This window comes from Myotis myotis, unplaced genomic scaffold, assembly GCF_014108235.1.
Source record: "Myotis myotis isolate mMyoMyo1 unplaced genomic scaffold, mMyoMyo1.p scaffold_m19_p_1, whole genome shotgun sequence".
NCBI lineage: Eukaryota > Metazoa > Chordata > Mammalia > Chiroptera > Vespertilionidae > Myotis > Myotis myotis.
This window is the reverse complement of record NW_023416313.1, coordinates 43,528,251-43,556,014: the sequence shown is the minus strand read 5'-3', so window position 1 is coordinate 43,556,014 and position 27,764 is coordinate 43,528,251. Positions and strand designations below refer to the sequence as shown.

At 40.9% G+C, this 27,764-nt stretch overlaps 1 protein-coding gene across 4 annotated transcripts; it reads left to right on the top strand.

Annotated features, from left to right (window-relative positions):
• The first annotated feature begins 618 nt into the window (after positions 1-618).
• On the top strand, positions 619-27,286 carry UGT2B4 (UDP glucuronosyltransferase family 2 member B4). Of its 4 annotated transcripts, none has more exons than XM_036335556.1 (6): positions 619-1,360; positions 2,083-2,231; positions 17,285-17,350; positions 24,603-24,690; positions 25,547-25,766; positions 26,765-27,286. In XM_036335556.1, exons 1-6 carry the CDS (start codon positions 643-645, stop codon positions 27,042-27,044), a joined length of 1,521 nt encoding a protein of 506 aa, XP_036191449.1. In that variant the 5' UTR covers positions 619-642; the 3' UTR covers positions 27,045-27,286. The 4 variants fall into 4 exon arrangements, with proteins under 4 accessions (XP_036191449.1, XP_036191456.1, XP_036191453.1 ...); XM_036335548.1 differs by having other exon boundaries at positions 624-1,360; positions 17,285-17,416; XM_036335563.1 differs by lacking the exons at positions 24,603-24,690; positions 25,547-25,766 and having other exon boundaries at positions 17,285-17,416; positions 26,765-26,797.
• The last annotated feature ends 478 nt before the right edge of the window (positions 27,287-27,764 follow it).

Sequence of the window (27,764 nt, the reverse complement as noted above, 5' to 3'; positions counted from 1 at the left end):
AATTGTCCTGAGGCGAGGCAGAGATATACACTTCAAAGGGTCAGGGTTTTGTATACAGAGTCCATTGTCAGCATGGCAGCTGTTCAGATGTTTGGCCAGTAGGAGGCAATAACCTGCAGATTAAAATGCCCTGAGCTGTCTAGCAGCCAAGCAATCATCGTTTTTCAGGTTTGGGGAAATGCCCTCAGCCATTCCCAACAGGTGACAACATATGAGACTCAGCCCTTGTCGATCCCAAGTTCCATCAATCTTTTGATGAAACTCTTGCAATTATGACATGCTGGAACTGGCTTCTGGCAGCTTTATCTCCCTTTCTTCACAAAAAATCATTGCAGACACTATTACCTCTAACTTTCTATAATTATGACATTCATCTATAATAAATTACAAATCACAGGAAAACTGCCAAGTTGACTCAGCTGGATGACAGCACTTTTAGATATTACACAGATTTGTTTTTTAAAAAAGATCATTACTTTATCATTTTTTGACTTGCCATAAAATGCTCTGACTGTTTATCAAATGTATTTACTTTGGGTGTAGAAGTTTTCTTTTAACTTCCTGGTTGATTTCCCTCTGGACATAAGCATGAGCCAAGGTAAAAGGGATCACCCATTTGAAAAGAAGCACGTTCCCACCAGGATGCCTATGAAGTGGATTTCAGTTCTGCTGCTGCTACAGCTGAGTAGTCACTTCAGCCCTGGGAGTTGTGGAAAGGTGCTGGTGTGGCCCACAGAATACAGCCACTGGATCAACATGAAGACCATCCTGGATGCACTTGTCCAGAGAGGTCATGAAGTGACTGTTCTGACATCTTCAGCTTCAATTCTTGTTGATCCCAATAAACCGTCTGCTATTCAATTTGAGATTTTTCCTACATCTTTGACAAAAGATGATTTTGAGGATGTTTTCATGCAGCTGGTTTCTAAATGGACATATATGCCGAAAGATACATTTTGGACTTATTTTTCACTAATGCAAGATATCTTTTGGGAATATACTGATTGTATTCAAACACTATGTAAAGATGTAGTTTTGAACAAGAAACTTATGACCAAACTACAGGAATCAAGGTTTGATGTCGTTCTTGCAGATCCCGCTGGACCCTGTGGTGAGCTGCTGGCTGAGCTACTTAAAATACCTTTTGTGTACAGTCTCCGCTTCTCTTTTGGCTATACAATTGAAAAGTACAGTGGAGGACTTCCATTCCCTCCATCCTACGTACCTATTGTCTTATCAGAATTAAGTGATCAAATGACATTCATGGAGCGAGTAAAAAATATGATGTATGTGCTTTATTTTGATTTCTGGTTCCAAGCATTTAGTGAGAAGTGGGATCAACTTTACAGCGAAGCACTAGGTAAGTCATGTCCTTACTTGGTAGCATGAAATCCTATCTTTGTGAGTGCTCTAAAAGGTGAATTTTTATAGATATTAATTGAGACAAATTTGTCTTTTATAAGTAAAACTAGAGGCCCAGTGCACAAAATTCATTCACTGGGGAGGGAGGGTGTCCCTCAGCCCAGCCTGCACCTTCTCCAATCCCACAGGGCCTAAACCAGCAGTTGGACATTCCTCTCACAATCCGGGACTGCTGGCTCCCAACCTCTTGTCTGCCCGCCTGCCTCATTGCTCCAAACCACTTCCCTGCCAGCCTGATTGATGCCTAACTGCCCTCCCCTGCTAGCCTGGTCGCTCCTAACTGCCCTCTCCCACAGGCCTGGTTCCCTCCCAACTGCCCTCCCCTGCTGGGCTGTTTCAATCCCAACTGCCTTCCCCTACAGGCCACATTACCCCAAACTGCCCTCCCCTGCAGGACTGGTCCCCCCCCAACTGCCCTCGCCTGCTGGCCATTTTTGACCACATGGGGGCGGCCATCTTGTGTGTTGGAGTGATGGTCAGTTTGTATATTACCTCTTTATTAGATAGGTTGTTTCCACTATCAAAGCACAGATCTTTTAAACATCTTTGGCTCATTATTCCAAGTTTTGTTTGTGTTTTTTTTTTGGGGGGGGGTTTAAGTAAACAAAATGGTATATTCATATTACAATATCCTTATTTTCTCTTTTTTTCCCCCTTCAGGAAGACCCACTACATTATTCGAGTTAATAAAAAAAGCTGAAATATGGCTTATTCGAACCTATTGGGATTTTGAATTCCCTCGCCCACTCTTGCCACATTTTCAATTTGTTGGAGGCCTCCACTGCAAACCTGCTAAGCCTCTGCCTAAGGTAAAACTATTCATGTTTGTTCTACTTTGCATTTTCAGTAGGAGTGATTATGTGTTCTTCATTCAGAAGGTCTGATCACACGGAGAGAGATATGGGAATCTGGGTAAAGTGACCTGCCAATTAGAAACTCATACTATTTCAAGAATTTGAATGTCACTATTATTATAAAATAAAGAAGTATACTTCAGAGACTTTGGAACTAGGGTCAGTTAAATTAAGGCCTTCATTATTCAACACATAAAAAAAGTATCAGACATTAATTCAAAAACTAATTTTAAAGTGACTAGCACGGTGAAAGGGAGGCATATCAGAGCAGCAGTGTAGACACAGGTTTTACTCCGCACACCAGATAATTTACTTGGAAAGAGATCATATAAGCAAGTAATAAAAATGGTGTGAAAAGTATTATAATAAAGAAAAAGCATAATACTACAATAATGCTAGAGAGCATCCCATGGGAGTGGATCATAATACCTCAGGAGTGACAATAGCAATCTGGTGTAAGTGAGCATGAGATATCTCTTGTTATTTTCTCCTTGCAACAACAAAATTTGTTATCCATCCACGAACAAAAGTGCCAATGCAAAAGGACCTAGAAAGAGTCTTGCCCACCTACGCATCAGGTAATAGGCAGAAAGACTCCAGTACTGGCTGTGACACCTACAGGATATTGTGAATAGTTCCAGCCCCTCTTAGCTGCAGTCCAGGAGCACATACAGCCCTGACTTGGGCAGTCACCTATGGAGTAGAGAACGTTTGTGGAAGTCCAGATTTCCAAAGGAGAAGTTCCAGTACTCTGTTGGAGCACAAACTACATGAATTTGAACGCATTGGTGTGGGCGAGAGGAAAGCTTGATTTTGCCAGCATCATTCCTCTTCCAAGGGAGCTCAGTGTAAGGCTAAAAGAAGGCCCGTCCAAGTGCCCGTGATTTCCCTCACAGGGATAGAGAGCCGGTGAGTGGGTGCGGAGCTTCCCCTGGTTTGCAGGATGCTTCCAAAGAGCTCATTTCTCTCTCACAGCATCCAGAGTGTTGAATTAGGAGCTCAGTGACTGGTGAGAGGGAGCAGATCTGACAAAGAATATTAGTAGAGAACATGTTAAAGAGACAGGGTTCCTCCTGACTGCCTTCTGTACTCTATCAGGAAGCCTGCCACAAACGCTGAAGAAAACCTTTCTTACAGATCCCCCCATACTCTCATGTGGGCAACAACAGTGACCCGCTTTCCAACCCAAATCTCCTCCCCTCTGTGGCCAGCTCCATGTAGAAGCTTCGAAGGGCAGCAGCAAGAGCAAGATTTGATAAAAGGCTAGGGAGCAAGAGCAGAATACAGGCAAGGGTGTGCAGACAGGAGAGAACCACAAACTTGAGCTGTAGCACCACCTTCAGGAAAAGAAAAAGGAGGTGATCAGCATCTGGCCTGGTGCTTTATATGGAGGGAGGACAAACAGGACAAACAGAATTCTCCCACAAGAGGGAGCATGAAGCACAGAGCAGGCATATTCATACAAGAACTGAAAAAGCCTTATCTATAGCAGTACTGACGAAAGGTATTTCTACCCTGAAAGTAGTAAACATCAGTGGGTAACTGCTAATTCAAATGCAAAAACAGCAATGCAAAATTCCAAAGAACATGAGAAATCAGGGAAACATTAGGTCACCAAATTCTACAACAATCCTCCAGCAAACAAATACAGACATGGAGATATATGATTTACCCAATAAAAATGACAAAATAGCTGTGCTAAGGAAACTTGGTGATCTACAAGATAACACAGAATCTTGTGCACTGTTGGTGGGAATGTAAAACTGGTGCAAGCACTATGAAAAACAGTATGGAGGTTTTTTAAGAAGTTAAGTAGAGCCACCGTATGACCCACAAATCCACTTCTGGGTATACTTATAAAAGTAAGAAAAATAGGATATCAAAAATATATCCATAATCCCATGTTTATTGCACCATTATAAACATGAGCCAATAAATGGAAACAACTTAAGATATGTGAAATACACACACACACACACACACGCACTACAATATTATTCAACCATAAGATAGGAGGAAATACTACCATTTGGGACAACATAGATGTACCACAAAGGTATTATGTTAAGTGACATAAGGCACACTGAAAAAGACAAATAATATAGTATATCACTTATATGTGGAATCTAAAAATGGCAAACCCACTAGATACAGAAGTATAATGGTGATTACCATGGACTGGTGAAAGAAAGATTAGTGGGTAAGAAGAAGTTGGTCAAGGGTACAGATTTGCAACTCAACAATGATTAAGTTTGGGATCTATAGTGATTATAGCCAACAATACTCTTTATATACTTGAAAGTTTCTAGAGACTAGATCTTAAATGTTCTCACCACACACATAAAAAGATAATTGTGTGACCTAATAGAGATGTTCACTAATGTTAGGTAGTAATCCTATCTAATAAAAGGCAAAAAGGGTAATTGACCATACCTCCGCTATTCTTCCCATTGGCTAATCTGTGAGATATGCAAATTAACTGCCAACAAAGATGGCAGCCGGCAGCCACACAGCTGAAGTGAGCAGGAGGTTTGCTTGCCCCAGTGATGGAGGAAGCCAAGGTTCCCCGCCTGCCATGGCCTGCTCTAAGCTCCGAAAGCAACAGCTCCAAAAGCAAAAAAGTTTCAATTATAGAAGCTAAGCAAACCCCAGATACCTGAATTCAGTCAGCCACAGCCTCAGAGCTGGGAGCGCCAGTGAAGGCAACAGAGTTTCAATTATAGAAGGTAAATAAATCCCAGAAGAAAAAGAAAAAGAAAAAAAGGAGAGGCTGGGAGCTTCAATCGCAGGCCAGCCTGAAAACGGCCCTCAGCCCCTCACCCAGTCTGGCCAGGCACCCCAGTGGGGACCCCCACCCTAAAGGGGGTGTGGCCAGCCTGAAACAGCCATCAGCCCCTCACTCAGACTGGGCAGGCACCCCAGTAGGGATCCCCACCCTGAAGGGGGTGTGACCTGTTGCAAACAGCCGTCATCCCCTCACCCAGGCTGTCCAGGCACCCAAGCGGGACCCCCACCCTGATCCAGGACACCCTTCAGGGCAAACCAGCCGGCCCCCATCCGTGCACCAGACCTCTATCCTATATAGTAAAAGAGTAATATGCAAACTGACCCTAACAGCAGAGCGACTGGGAATGACTGGTCACTATATGACTGGTCACTATGACACACACTGACCACCAGGGGGCAGACGCTCAATGCAGGAGCTGCCCTCTGGTGGTCAGTGCACTCCCACATGGGGGAGGTCTGCTCAGCTACAAGCCAGGCTGATGGCTGCCCGTACAGCAGTGGTGGTGGGAGCCTCTCCTGCCTCCTCAGCAGCTCTAAGGATGTCTGACTGCAGCTTAGGTCAGCTCCCCACTGGCAAGTGGACATCCCCCGAGGGCTGCCGGGCTGCCAGAGGGATGTCTGATTGCCAGCTTAGGCCCAATCCCCCAGGGAGCAGGCCTAAGCCAGCAGGTGGACATCCACTGAGGGGTCCGAGACTGCAAGAGGGCACAGGCCGGGCTGAGGGACCTCCCCCCTGAGTGCACAAATTTTTGTACACCGGGCCTCTAGTCTATACTAATAAAAGAATAATATGCTAATTAGATTGAACATCTTCCAGACGTCCTTCCAGACAAAGCCACAGTGGCAGGGCCAAGGCAAAGGCAGTTAGGGGCGATCAGGCCAGCAGGGGAGCAGTTAGAGGGCAATCAAGCTGGCAGGGGAGCAGTTAGGCGGTGATCCGGCCGGCAAGGGAGCAGTTAGGGGCATCAGGCTGGCATACTCAGTGGTTAGGGGTGCTCAGGCAGGCTGGCAGGCAAGTGGTTAGGAGCCAGTGGTCTCAGATTGCGAGAGGGATATCCGACTGCCAGTTTAAACCATCAGTCGGCCATCCCCAAGGGGTCCAGGATTGGAAGGGTGCAGGCTGGGCTGAGGGACCCCCTCCATGTGCACAAATTTCATGCACTGGGCCTCTAGTCTATATATATAAAATCCTAATCTGCAAATAGACCGAACAGCAGAACAACCAAACAACCGGTCACTATGACATGCACTGACCACCAGGGGGCATGCATGAAACATGGCAGGCGTTGGCAGCAGGCGGCAGAGTGCAGAATATGGCGGGTGTTGGCTGTGGTGAGATGGTGGAACTGGTGAGTGAGCAGGGACACCAGACCAAGGAGGGGCACCGGTCACTGTCATCAGGGAGAGACTATGGTGGTTACTGAAAATTCTTTGCTCCCGCATCCCACGGTCCCACTGGGTGCTCACACCTGCTGCTGGCACCGGCCCTGCTCACACCCGCTGCCAGCACCAGAGCAGCCACCCATTCCCGCTTCTGGTGCCCAGCACAAGACCCGATCGTTCAGTACCATCAGTGGGTGCAAGCAGCAGCTGCTGGCCCCGATTGTCCCTGAGGGCTTCTCTACCTACCCCTGCTCCTGAGGGGCGATCCAGTCCAGCAGCCACCTCTCACACCCGCTGCCGGCAATGGCCCTGCTCACATCCATGGCCAGCACTGGAGCCGCTGCTCACACCCAGTGCCAGAGCTGGATCTGCCACTTGCACCCGCTGCCGGTGCCCAGCACTGGTCCCAACAACTCAGTGCCATCAGCGGGTGCAAGAGATGGCTGCCAGCCCCAATCATCACTGAAGGCTTTTCCACCTCCCCTGAGGGGCAATTGGAGCAGCAGCCACTAATGATACCAACCTTACTCATACCTACTGCTGGCACAGTCAGCACATGGGAGCTGCGGTGGTGGGATCAAGGCTGCAGGCAGACAAGGAACTAGGGCCATGGTGGGAGGGGCCGGGCAGAGCACAAAGGATAGACCAAGACCCTCCCCTGTGCCCACCACAGCCTCGTGGCCCACAGTTCCTTTAAAGGTGCACAGTTTTGTGCGCTGGGCCCCTAGTCATATTATAAAATATAAATGAATCAATTCAACACACTATACATCTCAAACTTACAGAATGTTATATTTCAATTGTTTTAAACAAAAGCTTAAAGCAATTATTAGAATGAGAAAGTAAACTTTTTTATGTTAGAAGGGTTAGGTATTTATTTTTCAGAGAAAAAAAAACAAGTAAACAATTTAAAACAGAAAAATCAGCGGGGGGGACAGAGGGGATAGATGAGTATGAAGTTTGGACCAGATATCCATAAAATGTCGTCTCCTTACACATTTGGGGGTAGGGAGCTAGAAAGTGCATTGAGCAATCAGGAATTTTTCTAGCACTGAAAGTAATAAAATTTGAAAACTGATAAAAAATCAGGGACCACAATCAGAATAATTCTGAAACAATTCCAGGTGAACGTGACTTCACCAGCAACTTTAAATACATCAAACTGTGCTAACCAAGAGGGTGACCAGATCTTTGCTGCAGAGAGCCCAGTTGTACCTCTCCCACTGTGGGGCAGGTGCTCCCTGGGAGAGTCAGCGAGGTGATGATGAGGGCTCCTCACAGCCAGTTACACATAGCATATTCTACTGGAACGTACAATATGATTTCAGAGCAAAAGGTGTCATACACATACATGTCAGAAATATGGACACTCAGATAAATAACTATAAAAGGATAATTCTGGGTTATAAATAGGAATCTTAAGGCTATTTCATGGATATTCTGGACAATAATACCAGATTCATGAATTATAGCAATCCTCCAACCTGTAAGAAGTGATTTAGGGAGAGAGGTCCAAGGTTCCAGATTAGGAAGACCCTGAACTGAACCTTCCCATGAAAACTCAGAATGTACACCTACATGAAGAACATTTCCTCCTAAAAAAACATCTGAGGGTTGACTGAACAGCTTCTGCACAAAAAATGAGAGAGAGACTGTGAGAGAGAGACTGTGTAGAGAAGGTTGAGAAACTGCGAGAACTCTCCAGGCTCTGTGGAAACTCTTTGGGATTGGAGGTAGCTGTGAGTGCCAATGTTACATTCTCTTCCACTGATAGCATGGGCAAGAATTCAATTCAAGTGCTGTAGCTCACCTGCAAGGCCACCATAGCATGCCCAAGGCCACTCACCCCACCCCCACCCCAGGCTCAGACAGACAAACTACCGTGGCAATGCTGCAGCCATATGCCACTAGCTGCTCCAAACCAAACCATCCAGCCTACCAGGGTGCCCCCAGAGCTGGGCATTCTGAGAAAATTGATCATGTTTGCCTCAACTGTGGCTAGCCTGCATGCCAGCGAACCCCTGGTACCTCATACAACCACTTCAGTTCCAGCCAGGCTGCCGAAGCCACCCAGCACACACAGACTACACAAAGATCATTGCAACACAAAGCCACTCCATCAAGTTCAGGAGAGGTGGCTGTTTCATCTAATTCTTAGAAATAAACAAAGAAAGTAAAACAAATGAGGGAATACAGAAGACTCGGAGTCAAAGCAAATTGATCTAATACACAGAAACAAAGAGCCAGCAAATATAAGGAGACAAAAGAACAGGCCCCAAATGAAAGAATAGAAAAATCTCCAGAGAAAGAGCAATACAAGAAACATACAACCTTCAATGAATGAAACAGGAAGAAGCATAAAAACTGAACATATCAATTACCAGCAAGAAAATTGAAATAGTATTTAAAAAAAAAAACCTTCCAACAAACGAAAGTTTGAGACGAGATGATTTCACAAATAAATTCTACTGAACATTTAATTCTACCAAACAATTAATACCTATACTTCTCAAAATATTCCAGAGATATTGAAAAGAAAATAACACTCCCAAACTCAATCTATGAAAGCAGTCAGCAGTACCCTGATAGCAAAACCAGACAAAGACAATACAAAAAAATCACAAGCCAATATCTCTGATAAAAATAGATGTGAATATTTTCCACAAAATATTAGCAAACTGAATTCAACAATATGTTAAAAAATTATACATCATTCTCAAATGTAATGTATTCTAGGAATGCAAGGATGGTTCCATATCCACACAAAAAAATCAATGTGATAGACAACATCAATAAAACCGAGGATAAAAATCATATGATCATCTCAATAGATACAGAAAAAAAAGTATTTGACTAATCCAGTATCCACTCATGATAAAAACTCTCAATAATGTGGGTACAGAAAGAACATACATCAACATAATAAAGACCATATTTTAACAATAAAACCCACAGCTAATATCATATTTAATGGTGAAAAGCTAAAAGCTTTTCTTCTATGATAAAAAAGAAACAAACAAACACACAGTGATGCCCGCTATTGCCACCTTTATTCAATATAGTATTGGAAGTCCTAGCTACAGCAATCACAGAAGAAATAGAAATAAAGGGCATTTATACTGGACATGAAGAAGTAACACTGTAAAACTGTCACCGTTTGCAGATTACATGATACTGTACTAGTATATAGAGGACGCTAAAGTTTCCACACAAAAACTACTAGAACTGATAAGTGAATTAAGTAAACTAGCAGGATACAAAATAAATATCCAGAAATCAGTCAACAAATAAAAAGTGTTGTCAAAAAGGTAGAGAAAAGGGAACTCCTGTGCATGGAGCAAGTTTGTAAATAGCTGGAGCCACTACGGAAAACAGTATGGAAGTTCCTCAAAAAATTAAAAATAGAATAGTATACAACCCAGCAATTCCACTTCTGAGTATTTATCAGAGGTAAACAAAAACACTAATTTGAAAAGATATATACACTCCCATGTTCATTACTGCATTTACTATAATAACCAAGATATGGAAGCAAACTTTGTGTCCATCAATAGATAAATGGGTAAAATCCATGAGGTCTATGCAGACCGTGGAAAATTACTCACCAATATCAAAGGATTACCTCTTGCTAAATGCAACAACATGGAAGGACCTCTTAGAGGGTATTTTGTTAAGTTAAGTAAATCAGGCAGAAAAAGAAAAATACTATATGATCTTACTTATACATATAATCTAAAAATAAATAAATAAACAAACAGAAGCAGACCTATAGATACAAATTATATACTAACTAGTGGCCCAGTGTATATATTCCTGCACATTGGTAAAAGATTAATTAGAATAAATATTTTAATATCGCTATTTGCCCTTTCTCTATATTAGAAATGTCAACCAAATTCATAATCGACAGTGACAGACAGACACACATGCATGAGTCAACTTAACCTTTTATTTTTTATTTTTTTTTATTGCTTAAAGTATTACAAAGGGTATTACATATGTGTCCATTTTATCCCCCCGCCCTAGACAGTCCCCTAGCCTCCCCTATCCCCCAATGCCTTATGTCCACTGGTTATGCTTATATGCATGCATACAAGTCCTTTAGTTGATCTCTTACCCCCCTACCTCCTGCCCCGCAACCCTCCCCGGCCTTCCTGCTGCAGTTTGACAATCTGTTTGAGGCAGCTCTGCCTCTGTATCTATTATTGTTCAAAAGTTTATAAAGGTCTCTATTATCCATGAATGAGTGAGATCATGTGGTATTTTTCCTTCATTGACTGGCTTATTTCACTTAGCATAATGCTCTCCAGTTCCATCCATGACGTTGCAAATGGTAAGAGTTCCTTCCTTTTTAGAGCAGCATAGTATTCCATCGTGTAGATGTACCACAGTTTTCTAATCCATTCATCTACTGATGGGCACTTAGGCTGTTTCCAGATCTTAGCTATGGTGAATTGTGCTGCTATGAACATAGGGGTGCATATATTCTTTCTGATTGGTGTTTCTGGTTTCTTGGGATATATTCCTAGAAGTGGGATCACAGGGTCAAATGGGAGTTCCATTTTCAGTTTTTTAAGGAAACTCCATACTGTCTTCCATAGTGGCTGCACCAGTCTGCATTCCCACCAGCAGTGCACAAGTGTTCCTTTTTCTCCACATCCTCTCCAGCACTTGTCGTTTGTTGATTTGTTGATGATAGCCAGTCTGACAGGTGTGAGATGGTACCTCATTGTTGTTTTGATTTGCATCTCTCGGATGATTAGTGACTTTGAGCATGTTTTCATATGTCTCTTGGCTTTCTGAATGTCCTCTTTTGAAAGGTGTCTATTTAGGTCCTTTGCCCATTTTTTTTTTTATTTAAATCTTTATTGTTCAGATTATTACATTTGTTCCTCTTTTTTTTTCCCCCCATAACTCCCCTCATCCCAGTTCCCGCCCCACCCTCCGCCCTCACTCCCCACCCACTGTCCTCATCCATAGGTGCACGATTTTTGTCCAGTCTCTTCCCGCATCTCCCACATCCCTTTCCCCCCCAGGAATAGTCAGTCCATTCCCTTTCTATGTCCCTGATTCTATTATAATCACCAGTTCATTCTGTTCATCAGATTATTTATTCACTTGATTCTTAGATTCACTTGTTGATAGATGCATATTTGTTGTTCATAATTTCTATCTTTACCTTTTTCTTCCTCTTCCTCTTCTTAAAGGATACCTTTCAGCATTTCATATAATCCTGGTTTGGTGGTGATGAACTCCTTTAGCTTTTCCTTATCTGTGAAGCTCTTTATCTGACCTTCAATTCTGAATGATAGCTTTGCTGGATAAAGTAATCTTGGTTGTAGGTTCTTGGTATTCATCACTTTGAATATTTCTTGCCACTCCCTTCTGGCCTGCAAAGTTTCTGTTGAGAAATCAGCTGACAGTCGTATGGGTATTCCCTTGTAGGTAACTGAGTTTCTTTCTCTTGCTGTTTTTAAGATTCTCTCTTTATCTTTTGCTCTTGGCATTTTAATTATGATGTGTCTTGGTGTGGTCCTCTTTGGATTCCTTTTGTTTGGGGTTCTCCGCGCTTCTTGGACCTGTAAGTCCATTTCTTTCACCAGGTGGGGGAAGTTTTCTGTCATTATTTCTTCAAATAGGTTTTCAATATCTTGCTCTCTCTCATCTTCTGGCACCCCTATAATTCTGATGTTGGTACGCTTGAAGCTGTCCCAGAGGCTCCTTACACTATCCTCGCATTTTTGGATTCTTTTTTCATTTTGCTTTTCCGGTTGGGTGTTTTTTGCTTCCTCGCATTTCAAATCATTGACTTGATTCTTGCGCTCCTCTGGTCTGCTGTCGGGAGTCTGTATAATATTCGTTATTTCAGTCCGTGTATGCTTAATTTCTAGTTGGTTCCCCAATATAAGATCGAGGGTCTCATTAGTTTTCTTGTAGATCTCATTAAGTTTATCGGCGGCTTCTAAACAGTTCTTGAGAGACCTTAAAAGTGTGGTTCTGAACTCTATATCTTCCATTGACAATTTTGTCCTGTTTTTTTGTCTCCGCATTTTGTTATGCTTCCTTGGTGCACCCCCTCGTGGTCTTTGTTCGCAGTCTTATAGTTAAACCTTGTTGTAGCTAATACCAGGGAGGGTTTGACCTCCAGGCCAAGTGGCTATGAGAATGAGCTGTGTCAGCAGTGAGAGAACTTCTGTCCTCTAGGGAGGTGCTAATCTAGCCTTTGCCTGAGGCTATCCGGCAAATGCCTGTGTGCAGGGCTTGGGCGGGGCGGGTCGCACAGGATCAACAGGGTGGGCCGGAGAGAGCAGTTATGGCGGCTCTCAGTCCTGTCCCCAGGGGCTCTGCCTCTCTGAGTCCCAGCACCCGCTGCAAAGCTCGGAGAGAAAGCTGCACTCGCTCTGACCGAAGCCAGACAGTCTCGCTTCTCCCGTTTGAGTCTGGGTCCCTAGAGACTCGCCCGGATCTGGAGCTCAGAGTCTGCGACTCCCTCCCAATTGAAAACGCCAACCGCGCCCTCCGCCGCCAGCCCGCTCGTGCACTCCGCACCTCAGAATTTGACTTCAGCACTGTGCCTCCTCTGAGTGTCCGTATGCATTTCTCTTTCCTCCTAGTTGTAGGACTTCCACTCAGCCAGCGTTCCTGTGGTTCTGGGTGATGTCCCTTCCGTTTTTTGGTTTCACTTTTGAAGTAGTTGTTCAAAGCAGCAAACTCTGGCGTTAACCTATGCCGCCATCTTGGTTCTCCTCCCCATTTTTTGATTGGATTGTTTATCTTCCTTTTGTTAAGTTGTATGAGTTCCCTATAAATTTTGGAGATTAGGCCCTTATCAGATATGACATTGGCAAATATGTTTTCCCACACAGTGGGTTTTCTCGTTGTTTTGTTCATGGTTTCTTTTGCTGTGCAGAAGCTTTTTATTTTGATGTAGTCCCATTTGTTCATTTTCTCTTTCGTTTCAAGTGCCCTAGGAGCTGTATCAGTGAAGAAATTGCTTCGGCATATGTCTGAGATTTTGTTGCCTTTGGATTCTTCTAGAATTTTTATGGTTTCCTGTCGTACATTTAAGTCCTTTATCCATTTTGAGTTTATTTTTGTGTATGGTGTAAGTTGGTGGTCTTGTTTCATTTTATTGCATATATCTGTCCAATTTTCCCAACACCATTTATTGAAGAGACTATCTTGGCTCCATTGTATGTTCTTGCCTCCTTTGTCAAATATTAATTGAGCATATTGGTTCGGGCCGATTTCTGGAACTTAACCTTTTATAAAGAGAGAATAAACTTGTTTAATTAGACCTGCCTTCTGATGTAGCTAAACTTTTTCTAGCCCAATGAAGAACCTAACTTCTTTTTCAAGTAATTGTCAGCAACACAGCCATAAATATCAACTAAAAGATTATTATTGTAGATCACGCAGGGAGAACAAAGGGTAAAATATTTAACTGTAGCAGTGTCTGACTATATTCTGTGAAATGAGAAAACCTGAAGTTATTTTCAAGTTTCACCATTTCTTACTTCTTTTCAGTTGGGTCAAGTTTCTAAGCTTTCTAAATCTCTGTTTTCTGGCTAATGAAAAGAAAATAGAATTCCACCGAGTCTCCTATCTACCTACTCCAGGACTTCTGTGAAGATCAAATGAGATTGGGAAAACACTTCAGAGACATTTGGTTAAAGTGTAAAATGTTTGCATCTGGCTATAAAGCAAGTCGTGTTTCTGGGTAGAAGCAACAACAAGGAGGCTAGTCGCTAGGGAGAGGAAGCTGGGCATTACTACATGACCTCATTACCTGGACAGTTGGACACTTAGCATATTAGCCTTTTGTATATATAGATGATTGCCAGAGGGGGAGGGAGTTGGGAATGGGGGAGAAGGGAAAGAAGAATAAAAGGTACAAACTTCTAGTAATAAAAAAAATGAACCACAGGAATTTCATGTACAGCATAAGGAATATTGTCAATAACAACATAACTTTGTGCAGTGAGATGGTTACTAGACTTACCACATAGTAAAGTATATAAATGTCACATTACTACATTGCACACCTGACACAAATAAAATATAGTATGCCAACTATACTTCAATAAATTATTTTAATGAGTTGGGGGGAAAGTTTGGGAGAATCTGACAAAAGTTAAGATGAGATATAAATTATAGAGATGATAAAAAAGATATAGAGTCATTCTAATCATAATGAACTTTTTCTTAGTAATCAAAGTCAAAGAAATAAAATACTAATGAATATACTACAATAATTCTCCAGAAAACCTGACAAGCATAAATGCAAGTAATTTAGTAGAACTACAATAAAGAAATAAAGGTGAGTTAAGATCCTGTTGTGTAGCCTCATTACAAGAATATATATTAATTAATAACATTATAAATGAAGAGTCTCTAAAAGAGTCTCTAAAAGCATTTCCTCTATAGTACTGTGTACTGGCTCTATTTCATTTCTTCCTTATACACACACATACACACACTTGCACAAGAATCCTATCTAATAAAAGACAAAAAGGGTAATTAACCGTACCTCCGCTACGCTTCCCATTGGCTAATCAAGGTGATATGCAAATTAACTGCCAAGAAAGATGGCAGTTAACTGCCAACAAAGATGGTGGTTAATTTGCATACATAGGCACAATGATGGGAGGCCATAGGGGAAGGACGGTGATTGGAAACACAGGCGGCAGGCAAGAGCCATGAGGCACTGCCCTTGGTCCTGAATCGGAGAACCGGGCCGCCTTTGCCCACCCCCCTACCGGTGATCGGAGAAGCCGAAGGGGGGCAGGGATGAGGCGGGAGCCCGCCTCTTCCCTCCCGCCCCTGCCCTGGATCAGCAACCAGAGATCCCACAGCAGGAAAGGGCGGCCTCTAGCCAGCCCCCATGTGCGCCTGCCCGTGGGATCACCACAGCGATCACAGAGCAGGAAAGGGCAGCCTCTAGCCAGCCCCCATGTGTACCTGCCCCTGGGTCACCACTGCGATCCCAGAGCAGGAAAGGGTGGCCTGCAGCCAGCCCCCATGTGCACCTGTCCCTGGGTCACCCCCGTGATCCCACAGCAGGAAAGGGTGCCCCACCCTGGCCACAGCTCAAGGGAGAGTACAACATGCAGTGGAGTCCAGGAGCCTGAGAGAGCAACAAAGAGGGGCGCCTGCTCCAAGCCTCCAGGATGTGGCTGGGGGCAGGCCCCCAGCAGACACACACACACACACACACACACACACACACACACACACACACAGCGCACCTACTCTGGGCCTCCAATGTGGCTGGGAGCAGACCACCAGTGGGGACACACACATGGCAACTGCTCGGAGCCTACGTGGCATGGCTTGGGGCAGGCCCCAGCAGACACACACACACACACACACACACACACACACATACACACACACACGGGACACCTGCTCCGAGCCTCTGCTGCCAGACTGGGGCCATCAGTAGGACATCCACTGATGGCTCCCGGACTGAGGGGCAGGCTTGGCTGAGGGAACCTCATCCCCCAGTGCATGAATTTCATGCACCAGGCCTCTAGTATATAATAAGGGAATTCAAGCTCATCAATTGTATACTCCAAAGAACTGAGGAATTAGGTCTCTTCAAAACAGCCACTGATAAAAAGAGAATGGAGGTTCCTTAAAATTAAAAACAATTATCATTTGATCCAGCAATAGAACTTCTGGATATATTCCAAAACAGTGACATTAGAATCATATTCATAACACTATTCACAAGAGTCAAAAGATAAAATCAACCCAAGGGCCATCTATATATATAAAAGTCTAATATGCAAAGTGTCCCCTCAGGAGTTTGACCCAGAGTTTGATCATTCGCTATGATGTGCACTGACCACAGGGAGGTGACACAGAATGAAGGAAGGCCCTGGCCAGCAGCTGAAAGGCCCTGATGGGCCCTGATGGCCTGCCAGGCCGAGGGACCCTACCTCTGCACGCATGTCATCCACCGGGCCTCTAGTTGATAGATAAATCAATAAACAATCAATACACACAATAGTGTATTCTGTGTTATGTGCTGTGAATCAACTCCAACTCCTGAGGACCTTATGAATGAGTGATGACCACAAAATCCTAGTTTTAACAGCCCTCTCAACTCTTTTAGACTCATGCCTATGGCTTCTTTTATGGAGTCAATCCATCTCATATTTGATCATCCTCTTTCCTCCTACCTTCTATTTTTCCCAGCATTATCTTTTTCAATGAATCCTGCCTTCTCATGATGTCCCTGAAAAATGAAAGTATCAGTTTAGTGATTTTTACCTCCTGCAATATTTCAGGATTAATTTGCTCTAGGACCTACTTGTCTTTCTGGTGGCTCAGGGTATCTGTAGATGAACATTACCAAGCCTTAAAATTGAAGGAAATTCTAACACCTGCTATAACATGGATGAATCTTAAGGACATTTTGCTAAGTGAAATAGGCCACAGACAAAAACACAAATACTGCATGATTCCACTTACATAAGGGATGTAGACTAGTCAAATTCATAGAAACAGAAAGAAGAATGATAATTGTCAGGGACTTTAAAATGGGAAGTGGAGAATTAGTTTAAGAAATATACAGTAAAAATTTACAAGATGAAAAAGTTCTGGAGATGAATTATACAACAATAAGAATATATATACTACTGCACTGTACACTTAGAAATGGTTAAGATGGTAAGTATATTATGTGTATTTTAACACAATTTAAAATAACAAGAACTACACTAATAATTCCTTATGATACTTAATTTTCCCTTTGGCCATTTGTAGCAATCCCTTCAATAGTGTTCACTATGCTATTGTCTTTTGTAATGGAAAAAATTCTTCCTTCACAGGAAATGGAAGAGTTTGTCCAGAGCTCTGGAGAAAATGGTATTGTGGTGTTTTCCCTGGGATCGAAGGTGACTAACATGACAGAAGAAAGAGCCAATGTGATTGCATCAGCCCTTGCCCAGGTTCCTCAAAAGGTTAGATAAACTATCTTAGAGCAGGAAACTAATGAGTGTGTTAAACTGTAAAGGGTCTGATTAAGAAATTTCTACATGAAAGTTAGAGTATTAGGATAGCTTCAATGATCTTAGATACCAATTTGAAAAACAAAATACACATGTCAGGTGCTAAAGTAGTACAGAGGGTATTTTTTATGGACAATAACTTTGGCATTAATATTCTGGTCACAAAAAAAGTATATTTCAAAAGTACAGTGTGTGAACTCTTACGCAGCCAGCTCTGGGCAGTGAACTTCCACTGGACAGAGAGGCCCTGTAGCCTCAGAGGCCAACCCCAGAACACTGCCACCCAGAGGCTGACCCACAAACTGACTCTTTGCTAAATACAAAATAAGGCAGTCTGGGAAACAAATGCGGCTTGCTTTAAAATAAGGACTGTGGTTTACAACACAGAGGAACAGTGTATCGCAGGGAAACTCAACACTCTCCTGAATACCTGGCAGGTCTAAGGCGAGCCACACTGAAGAATAGAAGAACCGAAGGACCTTCACTACTGCAATATTTTTTTTCTTTCTTTTTTCACCTTTTAACTAAGAAACCAATTTTTTTCTTTTTTTTTTCTTTTTTTTTTTCTTTTCCTCTTCTTCTTTTTTTTTTTCTTCTTTTTTCCATCACCTGACTTTACCCTTTTAATTACTACCTTCTTATTTTTAACCAGTATTATTACTGCTACCATTTTACCATTTTTTTTAAAGTGCCATTTTATTTTCTCTTTATTTTATTTTGGGATTAGTGTTCTCCATTCTATTTTCATCGTTATATTATTGGTTGTTTCTAGTTTGCATTTATCTCCAGGGAGCTGTTGCTGGAATTTGTTGGGATTAATGGCTGTTCTATAGGAGCATTCTCCTCATATAAAAAGTCTCTTCCCCTCTTCCACTTCATTCTCTCTTTTCGCTCTTTTTTTTTCTTTTCCTTTCTTTTCTCGCTTTTACTTTCCCCCCTCCTTTTTCCCACTTTCATTTTTGCACTCCTTTTTTTGGTCCCTAATTTTCTTTTCTTTTTTCTCTTTTCTCTTTTTCTCTTCCTTCTTCCTTATCCCCTAATTCTCTTAATTCAGGTGGTCACCTTTATTTGGGATTATTAATATCGTGAATATATTTGTGTATAGTGCCTGGTACGTGGTGCCTTGTTGTGTTGTATTTTGTGCCTTTAAATCAACACAGCAGATCCAAGCAACAGCAACCTCCTGAGCACCACACCCTCTGCTGAGGAAAAGCAGCTGTACGTGAAACCTCGTCCCACCAGCCAGAAGAGCCACCACAGCTGTGAACAGCACCCACCAGAGGAGTTGCTGCCAACTGAAGAGCAGCTGCTACCGCAACCGCCCGAAGAGGATCCGCAGACCAAGGAGTCACTGCCACCAAGGGAGCAGCCACTGAACGACTCAACGTCTAGATATGTCAGTGAGATCAAACATGGGTAGACAAAGAAACCCCCAAAGGAAAGAGAAGGAGGACTCTCCAGAAAAGCAGCTAAGTAATACAGAGGCATGCAACATGACAGAAAAAGAATTCAGAATAAGGGTCCTAGAGTGCATAAACCGGATGGAGGAAAAAATCGACAACCTCAGCAAGAAGCAAGAAGAAACAGATGAAAAAATCGATAACATATGGAAGAAGCTAGAAGAAACAGATGAAAAAATCGATAACATATGGAAGAAGCTAGAAGAAACAGATGAAAAAATCAACAACTTAAGTAAGACCCAAGAAGATATGAAGAGTGATATAGCTGCAATGAAAAACTCCATTGAAAGTATCAACAGTAGACTAGGAGAAGCGGAGGACCGAATTAGTGATTTAGAAGACAAGGAAGCAAAACACACCCAAAACGTACTGCAATTGGAGAAAAAAATGAAAAGACAGGAGGAGAGCCTAAGGGAGCTTTGGGACAACATGAAACGAAACAACATACGAATAATAGGGGTACCAGAACAACAGAAGGATGAACAAGGATTAGAAAACCTATTAGAAGAAATAATATCAGAAAACTTCCCTGAGGTGGGGAAGAAAAAGTCACACAAGCCCAGAGAGTCCCAAACAAGGTGAACCCAAAAAGACCCACACCAAGACACATCATAATTACCATGGCAAATGTTCAGGACAAAGAGAGAATCTTACAGGCTGCAAGAGAGAGACGGAAAGTTGCATACAAGGGATCTCCCATTAGATTGTCAAATGATTTCTCAACAGAAACACATCAGGCCAGAAAAGAATGGACGGAAATTTACAAAGTGATGCAAAGCAAAGGACTGAATCCAAGAATACTCTATCCAGCAAGGCTATCATTCAAACTTGAAGGGGAAATAAGAAGCTTCACAGACAAAAAAAGGCTAAGGGAGTTTATCACCACCAAGCCAGCAATGCAAGGAATGCTAAAGGGACTGGTATAAAAATAAGAAATAAAAAGCTCAGAAAGAAAACAGCCACACAAAAACAGAAATGCCTACAAACAAGTACCTTTCAATAATAACTTTAAACGTAAACGGACTAAATGCTCCAAACAAAAGACATCGAGTGGCTGAATGGATAAAAAAACATGACCCATACATCTGCTGTCTACAAGAAACCCACCTCATTAGAAGGGACTCACACAGACTGAAAGTGAAAGGATGGAAAAATATCTTTCAGGCAAATGGAAAGGAAAAGAAAGCTGGGGTAGCAATACTTATATCGGACAAAATAGACCTCAAAGTGAAGGCCATAACAAGAGATAAGGAAGGCCACTTCATAATACTAAAGGGATCAATACAACAAGAAGATATAATCCTGGTAAACATATATGCACCCAATGCAGGAGCACCCAAATTCATAAAAAAACTCCTGGAAGATATCAAAGGAGACATCGACAACAATACAATCATAGTAGGGGACTTTAATACACCACTGACAGCACTGGATAAGTCCTCTAGACAAATAATCAGCAAAGATACAGCAATCCTAAATGACTCACTAGATCAGATGGACTTAATAGACATCTTCAGAACACTTCACCCGAAAGCCAGGGAATATACATTCTACTCAAATGCTCATAGGACATATTCAAAAATAGACCACATATTGGGTCACAAGCAAAGTATCCCCAAATTCAAGAAAATTGAAATCATAAAAAGCGTCTTCGCAGACCACGATGGCATAATATTAGAAATAAACTACAATAAAAACAACCCAAAATACTCAAACACCTGGAAGCTGAATAGCATGCTATTAAATATTGATTGGGTTACCAATGAAATCAAAGAAGAAATTCGAAACATCCTGGAAACTAATGACAATGAAAACACAACAATCCAAAACCTATGGGACACAATGAAAGCAATCCTGAGAGGGAAGTTTATAGCTCTACAGGCCTATCTCAACAAACAAGAAAAAATGGTAGTAAATCATCTAACTCTACAACTCAAAGAATTAGAAAGAGAGCAACAAGAAAACCCCAGAGTGAGCAGAAGGAAGGAGATAATAAAGATTAGAGCAGAAATAAATGACATAGAGACCAAAAAAACAATACAGAAAATCAATGAAACCAAGAGCTGGTTCTTTGAAAGGATAAACAAGATTGACAAACCTCTAGCCAGACTCACCAAGAAGCAAAGAGAGAGGACCCAAATAAACAAAATCAGAAACGATAGAGGCGAAATAACAACAGACCCCACAGAAATACAAATGATTGTTAAAAAATACTATGGACAGCTCTACTCCAACAAACTAGACAACCTGGAGGAAATGGACAAATTCCTAGAAAAATACAACATTCCAAAACTCAATCAGGAAGAATCTAAAAATCTCAACAGGCCAATAACTATGGAAGAAATTGAAGCAGTCATCAAAAAGCTTCCAGCAAACAAAAGCCCAGGACCAGACGGCTTCACAGGGGAGTTTTACCAAACATTCAAGGAAGAACTAAAACCTATCCTCCTCAGACTACTACAAAAAATTCAAGAGGAAGGAACACTTCCAAGCTCATTCTATGAAGCCAGCATCACCCTAATACCAAAACCAGGTAAAGACAACACAATGAAAGAGAATTACAGGCCAATATCCCTCATGAACATAGATGCCAAAATCCTCAACAAAATCTTAGCAAATCGGATCCAGCAGTACATCAGAAAGATCATACACCATGACCAAGTAGGATTTATCCCAGGGATGCAAGGATGGTACAATATCCGCAAATCAATAAACGTGATACATCACATAAACAAATTGAAAGAAAAAAACCACATGGTCATATCAATTGATGCAGAAAAAGCATTTGACAAAATTCAACACCCATTTTTGATAAAAACTCTCAGCAAGGTGGGAGTAGAAGGATCATACCTCAACATAATAAAAGCCATATATGACAGGCCCACAGCCAGCATCATACTCAATGGACAAAAACTAACACCATTTCCCCTAAGAACAGGAACAAGACAGGGATGCCCCCTCTCACCACTCCTGTTCAACATAGTACTGGAAGTGTTAGCCATTGCAATTCGGCAAGAAGAAGAAATAAAAGGCATCCAAATTGGAAAAGAGGAAGTAAAACTGTCCTTATTTGCAGACGACATGATATTATACATACAAAACCCTAGAGACTCCATCAAAAAGCTACTGGACTTAATACATGAATTTGGCAATGTAGCAGGATACAAAATTAACCCCAAGAAATCCGAGGCATTTCTATACACCAATAGTGAGCTTTCAGAAAGAGAGATTATAAAAACAATCCCGTTTACCATCGCACCAAAAAAATTAAGCTACCTAGGAATAAACTTAACTAAAGAGGTAAAAGACCTCTACTCAGAAAACTACAGGACGTTGAAAAAAGATATAGAGGAAGACATAAACAGATGGAAGAACATACCGTGTTCATGGATTGGTAGAATCAACATCATTAAAATGTCCATACTACCCAAAGCAATCTATAAATTCAACGCACTTCCCATTAAAATACCAACGGCATACTTCAGAGATCTAGAACGAACTCTCCAAAAATTCATCTGGAATAAAAAAAGACCTCGAATAGCTGCAGCAATCCTGAAAAAGACCAAAGTAGGTGGGATCTCAATACCAGATATCAAGATGTATTACAAAGCCACTGTTCTCAAAACTGCCTGGTACTGGCACAAGAATAGGCATATAGATCAATGGAATAGAATAGAGAGCCCAGAAATCGGCCCGAACCAATATGCTCAATTAATATTTGACAAAGGAGGCAAGAACATACAATGGAGCCAAGATAGTCTCTTCAATAAATGGTGCTGGGAAAATTGGACAGATATATGCAAGAAAATGAAACTAGACCACCAACTTACACCATACACAAGAATAAACTCAAAATGGATAAAGGACTTAAATGTACGACAGGAAACTATAAAAATTCTAGAAGAATCCAAAGGCAACAAAATCTCAGACATATGCCGAAGCAATTTCTTCACTGATACAGCTCCTAGGGCACTTGAAACTAAAGAGAAAATGAACAAATGGGACTACATCAAAATAAAAAGCTTCTGCACAGCAAAAGAAACCATCAACAAAACAACGAGAAAACCCACTGTGTGGGAAAACATATTTGCCAATGTCATATCCGATAAGGGCCTAATCTCCAAAATTTATAGGGAACTCATACAACTTAACAAAAGGAAGATAAACAATCCAATCAAAAAATGGGCAAAGGACCTAAATAGACACCTTTCAAAAGAGGACATTCAGAAAGCCAAGAGACATATGAAAACATGCTCAAAGTCACTAATCATCCGAGAGATGCAAATCAAAACAACAATGAGGTACCATCTCACACCTGTCAGACTGGCTATCATCAACAAATCAACAAACGACAAGTGCTGGAGAGGATGTGGAGAAAAAGGAACACTTGTGCACTGCTGGTGGGAATGCAGACTGGTGCAGCCACTATGGAAGACAGTATGGAGTTTCCTTAAAAAACTGAAAATGGAACTCCCATTTGACCCTGTGATCCCACTTCTAGGAATATATCCCAAGAAACCAGAAACACCAATCAGAAAGGATATATGCACCCCTATGTTCATAGCAGCACAATTCACCATAGCTAAGATCTGGAAACAGCCTAAGTGCCCATCAGTAGATGAATGGATTAGAAAACTGTGGTACATCTACACGATGGAATACTATGCTGCTCTAAAAAGGAAGGAACTCTTACCATTTGCAACGTCATGGATGGAACTGGAGAGCATTATGCTAAGTGAAATAAGCCAGTCAATGAAGGAAAAATACCACATGATCTCACTCATTCATGGATAATAGAGACCATTATAAACTTTTGAACAATAATAGATACAGAGGCAGAGCTGCCTCAAACAGATTGTCAAACTGCAGCAGGAAGGCCGGGGAGGGTTGCGGGGCAGGAGGTAGGGGGGTAAGAGATCAACTAAAGGACTTGTATGCATGCATAGAAGCATAACCAGTGGACATAAGACATTGGGGGATAGGGGAGGCTAGGGGACTGTCTAGGGCGGGGGGATAAAATGGACACATATGTAATACCCTTTGTAATACTTTAAGCAATAAAAAAAAAAAAAAAAAAAAAAAAAAAAAAAAAAAAAAAAAAAAAGTACAGTGTGAAGTTTGGTTTGATAATAGTATTATAGGGCAGGAACAGATATCACCAAATCCTATCCTGTCATTTGCTTCATTTCCTTGCAGGATTCCTAGAGCACTATACACACTACTAATGTATATTAGTGAATATAAATAAACCACTTCCTTGTTATTAAAAAAAAAAAAACAGGTTAACATTAAATCAAGAAGATGAGAGCTAGAATAATAAATAATTAAAATGAATATATAGACTATTAATTTGCTGTTTTACACTATATGACTACCTAAAAATTTTTATATGCTTGAATTGGACATTGATAATCTCATTTGTCTAACCACAAAGTGTGAAACACCGTGATTGCACTCATACCTGACTGAATATAAAAATAAGTAACACACAATACGAGTACCTATGCCTCTTACAGCAGTGTTTTATTGGTTCTCATTATCAACATGTCTTGTCCTCATTCCCTTACCTGTAATATGTCAGAGATTTAACTAGATGTCTCTTAAACTATTTAGAATTCTAACATGATATAACTCTGCAGTTTGACACAAGTAATACATTCCCTTCTTTACCCTAACAGGTTATATGGAGATATGATGGCAAAAAACCAGATACCTTAGGGCCAAACACCCGGCTCTATAAATGGATCCCCCAGAATGACCTTCTTGGTAAGATTCTGGAAAACCCTGAAATCAGAATCAAGTCAACCAGATTGATAAACAGTTCACTAGGATAGAAATGTATTGGACATTTCTTACTGAAAACCTCAAAAATAAAAATGAACTTCCCTATATTCCTTTCCCAGTCCTAGGGGAAAAGGATAAGCTGTAACAGTTGACATCTTATGTTACATAGTCACATTCCTTATGGCCACAAACAAAAGATCTTTAGTGCATGTGTAATTCCTCTCAGAGAGAATAGATCAACACTTTCCCAATTGTCACGCTCCCTCCTAATTCTCTCTTTACACCAATGGTTTAATCCACAGTAACAGGTGCCCCTGAAATATATCAGTTCCTCTTTTATTACCAGTGACTCTCCATTATCCATTGGGAAAAAATTAATATCTCTTTCTGAAGTAAGAACATATTTCATTATGATGTGTAGCTTTTCCTTCCTCTGATTCCGGTGCCACCACCATCCCATTGTCTGTTGCCTTGACATCTACATATCACACTCTGTGACTTCACTATTTTATTAAGAGAATATATTTCAACATGCACCACCACTTTTTTTTTTTAGCATACACTTTTTAAAATCCAGAATATTCTCTTTCCATCTGTCCACTGGCAACTTATATTCAATTCAAGTCAAAAGGAACACACCTATCTTTTATGTAAGCCTTCACAGTGTCTCCAGCAAACTTAGGTGCCTCTTTCTAAGAGTTCTGAAAGACATTTTACTACAGTCTGAAGTGTAGGTCAATCTATTGCTAAATATATTGTCTCTGTGCCTCTATTGCCCAACTCTCATTTTATTCCAAGATTTATAATACAAAATTTGCTGAAATTCACCCAATCCTAGGTCATCCAAAAACCAAAGCCTTTATAACTCATGGTGGAACCAATGGCATCTATGAGGCGATCTACCATGGGATCCCTATGGTGGGCCTTCCTATGTTTGCGGATCAACCTGATAACATTATTCACATGAAGACCAAGGGAGCAGCTGTCAGATTGGACTTCAACACTATTTCAAGTACAGATTTGCTTAATGCATTGAAGACTGTCATTAATGACCCTTCGTAAGTATCACATATTTTTCATAGATAGTATTTATACATAGATTATTTTGTCAATAGTGTATCTTAGTTTCATCCCATTTTTAAGAGGCTAATTTTGACATTATTAACATGAGTTAACCCATCTTAATCTACTTTTATTTTCAACCACACATTTACTTCAAAGTTGCATTTTAACCCCATGTATTTAAAGGGGAGCCATCTAGTGCAACAATTTTCTCCTCCAATATTATAAAGTTATGTAATAATTATAAGGACACATTTTTAAAATATGATAAAATACATAAAAGGAAGAGTGATAAACTAGAAGAAAAAGCATAAATTCTTTACTTAAATTCAATATCTAAAATTCTGAAACTATAAATATTTTTACATTCAAAAATTTATTTTATTATAATCATTTAAATAGATTTTATGAAATAGTATTTACATACCATAAAATTCATAATTAAAATTATATAATTCTAATATACATAGTTTGCTTACAAATCTATGAAACTATCACAATATAAACTTAGGGCATTTTTGTCATCCCAAAAAGACATACCATATGCCTTAGAAGTCACTTCCCAGCTCCCTCACCCAAAAAACCATTGATCAACTTTCTGTCTCTATAGATTAGTCCTTCTGGATATTTCATAATAACAGAATCATACGATATATGTTTTTGTGTATATTGTTTAAATATATTTTTACTGATTTCAGAAAGGAAGGGAGAGGGAGAGATAGATAGAAACATCAATATTGAGAGAGAATCATTGATCAGCTGCCTCTTGCACACCCCACATTGGGGATCAAGCCAGCAACCTGGGCATGTGCCCTGACACAGAATCCAATAGTGACCTCCTGGTTCATGGGTCTAGGCTCAACCAATTAGCCATGCTAGTCTGTTAATAAAAATATTTTTTAATTTTAAAAAAACCCACAACTTTCATTGGGAATGATTGGCTTACGCAAATTAACTTTCTTTCAATGTTGATATCTTTGTGTTTCTCCTTCAGATATAAGGAGAATGCTATGAAATTATCAAGAATTCATCATGACCAACCAGTGAAGCCTCTAGATCGAGCGGTCTTCTGGATCGAGTTTGTCATGCGCCACAAAGGAGCCAAACATCTTCGGCCAGCCGCCCTTGACCTCACCTGGTTCCAGTACCACTCTTTGGATGTGATTGGGTTCCTGCTGGCGTGTGTGGCAACTGCTACATTTGTCATCGCAAAATGTGTTCTGTTTTGTTGCCGGAAGTTTTTTAAAACAGGAAAGAAGAAAAAAAGAGAGTAGTTTTTACAGAGGCCTGAAGCTGATATGCCTCATAGATGGGACTCCTCCACCTTATTCCAGCAGGAAGTTGCGATGTAAGGGTCACTATCTCCTGAGACGACCTTACTTTTCACAATTTAGCTCCTCAGATCCAAATTTGTTTTCAAGTGACTACCTGGTTAAGAGTTTTATATATGTCATGCGAAACATAAAAACTTATAAAAAGTAAACCAAAAATAAAGCCATATGAATATATTTTTAAATCTGTTATTCTAATTGCAAAGTTATACCAAAACATTAGCTTAACTGTGTTTCAAACATTACACATGAACACAAGAACATTAAGTAGTCTATTCACATATTAATATTATTTTGCAAATGGGAAAAGGCATTTCTGTGTGTATGGTAGGGTTGATTGACTAAGGAGTTGAAATCACTGTTTACATTTGCATTATTTAATTTTGAAGCTTTACAGAGTAAACAAATGCATATTTAATTCTTTAATGCTTAAATTAATGTTTATGATTCTGAATGTACTGATGTAATATTAGAGATAAAAGTCTACCATATATCTACACAATGGAATACTACGCTGCTATAAAAAAGAAGGAAGCTTTACCATTTACAACAGCATGGATGGAACTGGAGAGCATTATGCTAAGCGAAATAAGCCAGTAGAGAAAGATAAATATTACATGATCTCACTCATGTGTGGGATATAATGATCAACATAAACTGATG

Bases quoted from the DNA above. Each gene is read 5' to 3' on its own strand.
- UGT2B4 (XM_036335548.1), top strand. From the start codon at position 643: ATGCCTATGAAGTGGATTTCAGTTCTGCTGCTGCTACAGCTGAGTAGT. The intron at 1,361-2,082 runs GTAAGTCATGTC...TTCCCCCTTCAG, and splicing joins ACTTTACAGCGAAGCACTAG to GAAGACCCACTACATTATTC. The intron at 25,767-26,764 runs GTAAGTATCACA...TTTCTCCTTCAG, and splicing joins ACTGTCATTAATGACCCTTC to ATATAAGGAGAATGCTATGA.